General features: G+C 32.5%; 1 protein-coding gene across 1 annotated transcript; it reads left to right on the top strand.

Moving 5' to 3' along the window:
* The first annotated feature begins 5 nt into the window (after positions 1–5).
* On the top strand, positions 6–4983 carry LOC132548387 (resistance to inhibitors of cholinesterase protein 3-like). Its single transcript, XM_060212251.1, has 6 exons — positions 6–178; positions 1579–1655; positions 1965–2108; positions 2535–2763; positions 2966–3114; positions 3459–4983. Exons 1-6 carry the CDS (start codon positions 13–15, stop codon positions 3768–3770), a joined length of 1077 nt encoding a protein of 358 aa, XP_060068234.1. The 5' UTR covers positions 6–12; the 3' UTR covers positions 3771–4983.
* The last annotated feature ends 4073 nt before the right edge of the window (positions 4984–9056 follow it).

The raw sequence follows: 9056 nt of genomic DNA, 5'->3' as shown, positions 1-9056 counted from the left end.
TGCAGCTGCAGAATGATGAATCCTGACGGCCAAACAGGCGGAACGCCAAATGTTCGGTTGATTATATCCGTCATTATAATTGTGGGATGTTTTACTGTGATATATCCTCGCTTTTTTCACCCATTAGTGTTGAAGGCGTTTGGGATGGCACCAGAACCACCAGTCAAACATCAGCCAGGTTCGTTTGTGTACACAGTGCACTTGGTGCTAATTAGTACAGCGAGATTTGTCTGAAAATATGCTTATTTAGATAGTTTAATAATTTTGCAATACAAGGTTACCCAATATACTTTTTCATACTGTTTTCTTTGATATAAATAGCATATATATATCCCTGATAAACATATATTTACCTGTTATCGGTTTGCAAAGACGAAGGGAGGGAACTCTCTGCTGTCATAAAAAATGAATTGTTTATTTTGATTTAAACATATTTTTATTATATTAAATAAATGCAGTGGGGATCTTGCACAAGTTTGCCAACTTTGTTAATATTTTTATAGAAAGATAGGTATGGTAAAGTTGGGGTGTAAAGAAATAAGAAAATGTATGTAAAGGGGAAAAGTGGAGGTCTCATTCTTGTTCACTTTTAAAGAATACAGAATTTGTGAATAGTTCAATAAATAATGTTACTGGTTTAGGAAGTTAATCTTTCGCGACACATCAGGCACAAGTGAACTTTCCTCTATTCTGCTCTTAAAAGGGTATGAATCATGCCGTGTTTATAAATCTGTTAGTTGAATTCAAGTACTGATTTCTTTTTTGTACCAAATTTTCGTCAGCTTTACTGTGTTGTTGTCTCACATATGATAGTTACCATGTTTTTTTACAATCTATTGTAAAGTTTTATATAAAAATTTCACTTCTGATATGAGATAAATTTCATTGTCAAAATATTCTTAGTTTGAATGTAAGAATGTGTATTCTGGTATGAAGGAAGTTTTAGCACATCCTAATCAAGTAAAAGCAGGATACAGTGTGCACAATAGCGATGTTTGTGGTACGTTCATACAAGGGAGGTAACTCTAATCTTATTCACCCAGCTGGTTGATTTCTTGACTTTTTCTCCATTGAAGTACTTCTTCCAGTTTTCAGATTATCCAAAGATGAAGGGTAATACATATTGAAAAGAAGATAATTTGGTCCAATGGCTGTTCAGTTCCAATAGTCTTATCTTTGAAGAGCTCCACTAGGGCATAGTTGCACAAGAGCTCAGTTTCATTAAAAGGAATGAAATGGTCATTTAGAAAAGGGGCATTTTGTTATAAATGTTTGTTTAGTTTTGAAATTGCCCTTCATTCATAGTTGATTGTACATGTATGTTCAAATCCTGTTGTCAATCTTACTTAGAGGTATATATTGAGCTTACAGTGATCATTCTCAAATTTCTGCAGCCTGATGATGATGTTAAGGAATGAAGTGGTAGTCACTGGAGTTTTTATTTGGCTAGACAGTTTGCTGGAATTTTTAATTTGTACTTCTGACAGATTTACACTGTTCACAGTGTCTTTGTATGCTCTGAAAGTACAATCTTTAAGGAAAAGATATGATATTAACCTGAAAATAACTTTAACCCAGATTTCCCACCTCACAGAGGAGTTGGTGGCCATGGTCCTGGTAGACCCAGTCCTGATGACATCAAACAACACATGCGGGTAAGTAACCATTCTAACAGCATTGGACAAGTACATAGTAATATAATGGGTAGAGATAACAGGTCACATAAATACTAGTCAGGACTGGTGTTAATGTGCCTTGAAGTAGAGGTCACTAGTATATGCCCCAGTGACAGCTTCCTATTACATTCCTATGATTTCTTCATTATTTCAAGTACTTGATTGTCATTGGAATGCAATCTTAAAAAACACAATTACATTTGTATTTCTAAATATTCCATAGGAAACAGAAATGAAATCTGCCACCAAAAACTCATGAATTTCTGCATGTGCATTTTGTTTTGATAGCCTGGTCCTCATCCTGGCATGAGAGCCTCAGCAGAAATGAACAAACAGAAACAATCTAGTGGTGGACGGGGAGGCATAATGGGAATGGTTCTGCCAATGTATGCAGTGGGAATCGTAGTCTACCTAATCTATACTCTCTTCAAGGTAAGTTATTGTACATATTAACTCTCAGTTATAGTGATTACTTATTAAACATTGGTATGCATTAGCACTGTCTCTTTTAGAAAAGTTGCAATTTTGTATCATTAAAGTTGGTTAGTGGCACATGTGTGTACTGTATCCATTATCAATTCACCTGTGTAAGGTCTTAATTTCAAGGTGGATTATGTAATAAATGTATTATACAGCTCTTAAAGTTCAATACTCTGACCTGTTTAGGTCACATAACTTGAGAGATTGCTTGAAATGCTTTAATTATGGTATGTTAATGGATAGGCTGGTTGGAAAGTCCTCTTCTTCCACATGAATTAAAGATTTGTGTGTACATTATGTATATATATATCTAGACAAAAAATAATAATGTTGGTATCCCATATGTGTGTTGTCATTCTTATCACATTTAAACACCAGGTTTTTAATAAGCAAGGGAAGGGAGACATTCGCCGTCGACAACTGGAAGAACAACAGAGACGAGGCCTTGCATACAGGGGTGGTGTTGGAGGCCAATATAGGGATGGGGTTGGTACCTACCCAGGGAGTGAGCCAACAGCACCCCTGACTGACATGTATGGAGAAACACCTGAGGAAAAACTGGCAAACATTGAGGATGTACTAAATAAAGCAGAAGACAAAAATATTAGTAAGTCAGCAATAAGCATGGTTTTGTTTACTACATATATTTTCAATGACTTTTGGGTATATATTAAACACAGTCAAGTGCAATTCATATTATACAGTCATACCAATGCCTAATAAAAAATGAGAGCTTGGATCCAGAGAAAGCAGTCACATGTTATTGAGTTAACTTCCTGCTGAGTTGAATGTTTATCTTTTGTAATCAGGTGAGGTACAGATGCAAGATTTGCAACGTCGTCTACAGGAGACAGAGGCACAGATGGCAAATATACTCAAGGCCATGAATGCTGTGTCAAACAAAGTTGTAGAATCTGCAGCTGAGGATGATAGTGAGCCACATTTGGTAAAAGATAAGGTAAGTGTAGTCACATGACACAGCAAGCTGTGTGGTAGTAATTTTATTGATTATGGTCATTATGAAACAACAGCATTAAAATGGTCTTTTTAGGGATGACTCGTAACATATTGTAATTTTGATAAAATTACTTTACCTGATTATATAAATGTAGTTAAAACCACAAATTAATTTTTGAAGTACTTGTTTTGCACTTTTCTTTTATCATCAAAATGAATAAATTAGATTTTAGAAGCATTTTATTGAATTTTTTTTAAAAATATTGGTTTTAACTAGTTTTATATTGGTATCCTCTCTTTCTTATTTTAGATTCAATTAAATTCTATTACGTTATCTAATCTTAGGAAAAGGACAACAAATCCAATGACTCGAGTCCAGACATTAGTAGCTATGAAGTGATTGACAAATCAAAGGGAGAGAAATCCAAGAGCTCCTCCCCAGAGGTCGAAACATTGACTGCAGGAAAGGAAGTCAATGATGAGGAGAAAGCAAAAACAGATGGAAATGAAGAGAAATCCGAAGGTAAGAGTGAAGAAAAGAAAGAAGAAGATGAAACAGAAATAGAGGAAGTGTTGTTGGAAGATAAGAAGGATGAAGAGGATGAAGATGGAGAGTCAAGTGTGAGGAAAAGGAAGACCCATCCTGTATCCAACTGAAATATCAGTTATTGTCCTCAGTCTTATTCTATATGTTTTTACACAGAAAGTATGCAGAATGTTCAGTACTAGATGTACTGTGTATTGATAATAGAATATATTCTTGTACATTATGAAAATGTTCGGTAAATAACATATTGTTTGATCATTTATTACAAATGAAATCTATTGAAAACAAACTGAATTGAAATAAATTCATGTGACCCCATAAAATATATTAGATAACTTACTTTTTGAATCAGAATTTAAAACTCGTGTAACTACATTGATTAGATGTACTAGTGAAAATATTTTACCAGCTGATTGTCCTGCCTGTAAAATGTGATGTTTCTTCATGTTTGAATAGAAGAATTATACAATGTCCAGCAGATTTCTCCTTACTTTTTTTTATGAATGAAGAAAAAATATACACTACACATTTTAGGAGTCTGCAAGATTTTTAATCAAAATATCAGTTATTGATTCAAATGGAAAACTAGTCAGTTTATAGCCTTATAGTTATAAACAGTCCCCATTATCTCCTGGATTTTGTCCATTTTAGTAAAAATATCTTATTTATTATCTGCCATATTGGGAGACTGGGTAACATTCTACAAACAGAAAATTGATATATTGAATATGTATTGGTTATGCAAGAATTCTCTTTATAACCAATTAAATAATGACTCTTTCATGAATTGTCACAAAAAAACAAATAAAAACATCATAAGTACCAACATGACATTTATAATACATGACATTATTATAGCAACATGTTTGTTATTTAAACATGGCATTTATAACATCAACATTAAATTTATCATTTCACAACATTGATAATATCAACATGATGTTTACAATACCGACATGGCATTATGATTTGTGATATCAACATGTTTATAATATCAACATGTCATTAATAATGTAAGCATGAAATTAAAATATCAACTTAACCTTTATAATATCAACATGATTTATGATACCATCATGACATTTTTGATATCCTCTTGACTTATATAACATTACTGTGGCATATGTAACATCAACATGATGTTTATATATATCAGCATGATGTTGATAATATAAACACGATCTTTTTGATATCAACAAGATGTCTATAATATCAGGATGATTTTTATAATATCAACATGACATTTATAATATCAACATGAAACTTATAATATCAACATGACACTTATAATATGACATTTATAATATCAACATGACATTTATAATATCAACATGACACTTATAATATGACATTTATAATATCAACATGACATTTATAATATCAACATGACATTTATAATACATGTATGAGTTAGTTATGTTGATTTTATCAGATCTGATACTCTTTGAAACTGCTTTGTTGTTAACTTTATTTAGATTAAAAATCTACTTATTATTTAATCTAGAAATCCTGAAAACGACTCCTATTTAAATATTTATAACTATTTATTGTGAAATACATTGTTTCATATTTTGAGTTTGTTTAATATGCTGTCACTTATTGGCAGCCATACTGCTCTACTGAAAACCCTTGTAAACTCATTATTTTTATTAACGAGGGTTTGTTTTGTCCATCAGTGTTTGATGTTGAAGGATATTGAAATTATAAGATCTCATCAATTGGTTGTTTTTTGTTAGGAGTTTGACCTATGGTTGTCAAAATTGGTGTACAACATCAAGATTTTAAAAGATGTTTTAATGATATGTTGTAGAAAGACTCCTCTATGTTTTAATACCACTACCAAAAAATCTCTAAACATTTTTAGCTCACCTGGCCCAAAGGGCCAAGTGAGGTTATGCCATAGCGTGGCGTCCGTCATCTGTCTGTCCATCCTGTGTCTGTCAACTTTTCATTTAAACAACTTTTTCTGAAATAGCGGGAGGCGTAGTTATATTTGGCTGGAAGGTTCCTTTGATGAAGCTCAACAAAGTTTGCAAAAAGAAATGACCTTGACCCATATTCAAGGTCACAGAGGTCAAATGTGTTAAAACTTTTAAGCAACTTCTTCTAAAATACCGGGAGGCCTAGAATCATTGTATATGGCTGGAGGTTCCTTTGATGAAACCTAAGTTTGCGAAAAGAAATTACCTTAAACCATATTCAAGGTCACAGAGGTCAAATGTGTTAAAACCTTTAAACGATTTCTTCCAAAATACCGGAAGGCCTAGAATCATTATATCTGGCTGGAAGGTTCCTTTGATGAAGCCCAACAAAGTTTGTGAAAAAAATAACCTTGACCCATATTCAAGGTCACAGAGGTCAAATGTGTTAAACGTGGAACATATGCACAGATATAGTACTGTTGGTCATAAAGATCCAGGTGAGCGACACAGACCCTCTGGGCCTCTTGTATTGACATCATATGTGTGGGTTATATTTTTCATTTTCTCTTTTGAATATCAGTTATTTCACTCATTAAGATGACAATGTCCCAGTAAAGAACAACATTGTTTTAGGATGACAAGGACCATTTAAGGTATTTCAACACTGTTATGCAAATTGTTGTATTCTGAACACTGACCTGTGATATTTTCTGTTCTATGTTAGTGATGTTTGATATTAACTTTCTTTATGCCCTCATTGTTTTCAATGGGTTTATTGCAATATTTGCCTTGTGCAGAAAATGGCATAATACTATTTATATTGCTGAGGAATTTCATGAGTTGAATCTACTGATGAAGGAACAGATGCATACATCTATAAACATTATTCATAAAGTTTTAGATGTTCCTGTTCAGCAATTACATTTGTGAATAGTGAAGTGTCAACAAAATTTCGAAAAATAAAACCCTCATGACAATAAATTATTTAACATTTTGCTCTGTCTTCAAAGTAAGCTTGAATATTAGTGACATGTTTGATTATATTTTATTGTGTTATGCTTGTACTGATTTTTTTGTATAGTTTTTCCTAACTTTCCAGTTCTGGTAAATGAGTTGTACTGTTGGCCACTGTGAAAATGGTGAAAATACCCTTGACAGAAAATCAGTAATCAAACGTTTCATGTTGAAGATTACCAAAGATGAATGTAAAAAAATACTGATATTCAAAGTAAAATTTGGTTGTATATGTTCTTTAAGAAACTGATGATGACAGTATATGCTAAAAATATATTTACAGTATTCAGATAATTGGGGATATAAGGTAGTATTATGAATTATTTCATTGGAAAACTATAAATATTGTTATTCCAGCAGTTTCATTTGATAGAAGTTTTGTTTGTTCGACATAGTAGCAGTAAAGCCTGATTTGAAGTATGTTTGTGGCAGATACCCTAAAATAGTATTTAGTTTATGGAATGTACTGAATACAAAACAAGGACATAGTTGCTGAAAACAGTGTTTTGTATGTTGAACTACTTCCATTGTCGTGTCATTTGTGAACAGTTTTATTTGATAAATTCTTCCATTGTTTGTACACTGTTCTATTCCATCATACTCTTATATACAGAACAATTGTTGTGCTTGGTACAAGTCATTTGTTGTATAAAACTGTTTTTCGTAGAAAGAAAATAAGATCAATATATACTTGTGTTATGTTAGGTTTCACAATCAAAAAATCATTGAATGGTTCTCAGTTACTTAGCAGTGTATATTTTTGTTGTACACAAATAAATTGTTTACCTACATTGTCACATTGTCTTCTGTGTAGTTTACATTGACCTAGTTTTCGGTAATGGTCTGTATGTTGATGTATATTTTTTACCAACTGTAGGTCACAGGCATACAATGCTGTGTTTTTATCTTTAAATAGAATCTCAGTAAATATATGTATAGCATTATAATGAAGCTTAGATTGATGTTGGAAACTGAATCTCAAAATTTACATGAATTTACTCACAAAAACGGAACAAGAATAAACGTTTTATGTCATTTGTTTTAACAAATATTGGAAATGATTTTATTTTTCAATCATTTTTATTATCCTGTGGATTATGATCACTTATTGTGTACAGGTAACGTTACATGTACAGATAACATAACATGTACAGGTAACGTTACCTGTACAGGTAACATAATAACATGTACAGGTAACATAACATCATGTACAGGTAACATAACATGTACAGGTAACATTACGTGTACAGGTAACATTATGTAAACCTGAAGAAAAAATATTGTCTGTGTATTTAAAGTATTTGGAATTTGTTAACCACACTTCTGAGAGGCACATACTCCAAAGGTCCCACAGTTATCATGAACCACAATTTCATGGCCACTTAGTGTAGTAAAGCAAATTGTCAACCTACATATGTACAAGGTCCAACAATGTGACATTGTTTGTATGTACTTGGATATTCAGGTTGATTAGCAACGAGTCAATTTCAGCTTCTATGCTTAATATTTTGTTGTTGGAGACACAATTTAAAAAATACTATCTCAAAATTATGATGTAGAATAATTTGAACAGTGTATTTCACGAAATGGCATTGTTGTTTTCCAATGTATTGAAATGTATGAAATATCAGTCCATAGGAGAATGCCATCTAAGACAAGAAAGTTGTTGATAATGTGTTTACTTTGTACTAATAATCATAAGATGTAAATATTTCAGTGAGGTTTACACATTGACTGCTATTAGAAGCATTATATTCAGGCATTGATTCTTTGGAATAACAAAAAATATGTTCACAAAATTAATTTAGTAGTGTAGTATTTAGCTTTTGATATTGTCTTTTATTTTGTTTTAAATTTGCATGATGTGACATTATTTTGAAATAAATCTTATTTACATACTTTAACAAGTAGATAAAGGATGGAGTATCAATGCCAGGGATTCTGTGACTATGTAGATTTTTTTAGTTGACATGTTTCGGATGGCTAGGCCAACTGTCATCAGAACTCCATTATCCACCTTTGGATTCCTCTATCGATACATCTACCAACCAGCACCACCCACAGAACGTTGGACTCCTCCACCTCTTTGTGTTATCCTTCCAATTTATGTACTTTGTTTTATGTCTTTCGGTTGTATTGGGTAGGTCAATAAAGCTGTGTTGACATTATAAGTGTAGTCTTTTGACTTCTCCATTGGCATGCTTATCATGCAGGTTTCCTTCTGTTGGTTTAAGGTTGATGTATATAGGAATTTTCTGTGACCTACATGATGTTTTACATCTGTCTTTGGATTTTACTTTGAATCATTTATTCTGAAGAACCACAGAACTTATTTTTATTTGCCCCCTGCTGGTGAAACTGGAAAGAACTAAAGTGTGTCTCTCCGTCTGTCCGCCAGGATGCAGGGGTCCAGATAACTTGAGAAAAGATAGATGGATTTTAATGAAATTTCATTTAACT

The sequence above is a fragment of the Ylistrum balloti genome, unplaced genomic scaffold (genome assembly GCF_031769215.1).
Source record: "Ylistrum balloti isolate Yb309-2 unplaced genomic scaffold, AGI_CSIRO_Ybal_v1 Utg370010, whole genome shotgun sequence".
NCBI classification, from domain to species: domain Eukaryota; kingdom Metazoa; phylum Mollusca; class Bivalvia; order Pectinida; family Pectinidae; genus Ylistrum; species Ylistrum balloti.
Note: the sequence above shows the minus strand (reverse complement) of the source record. Positions and strands in the feature narration are given on the sequence as shown.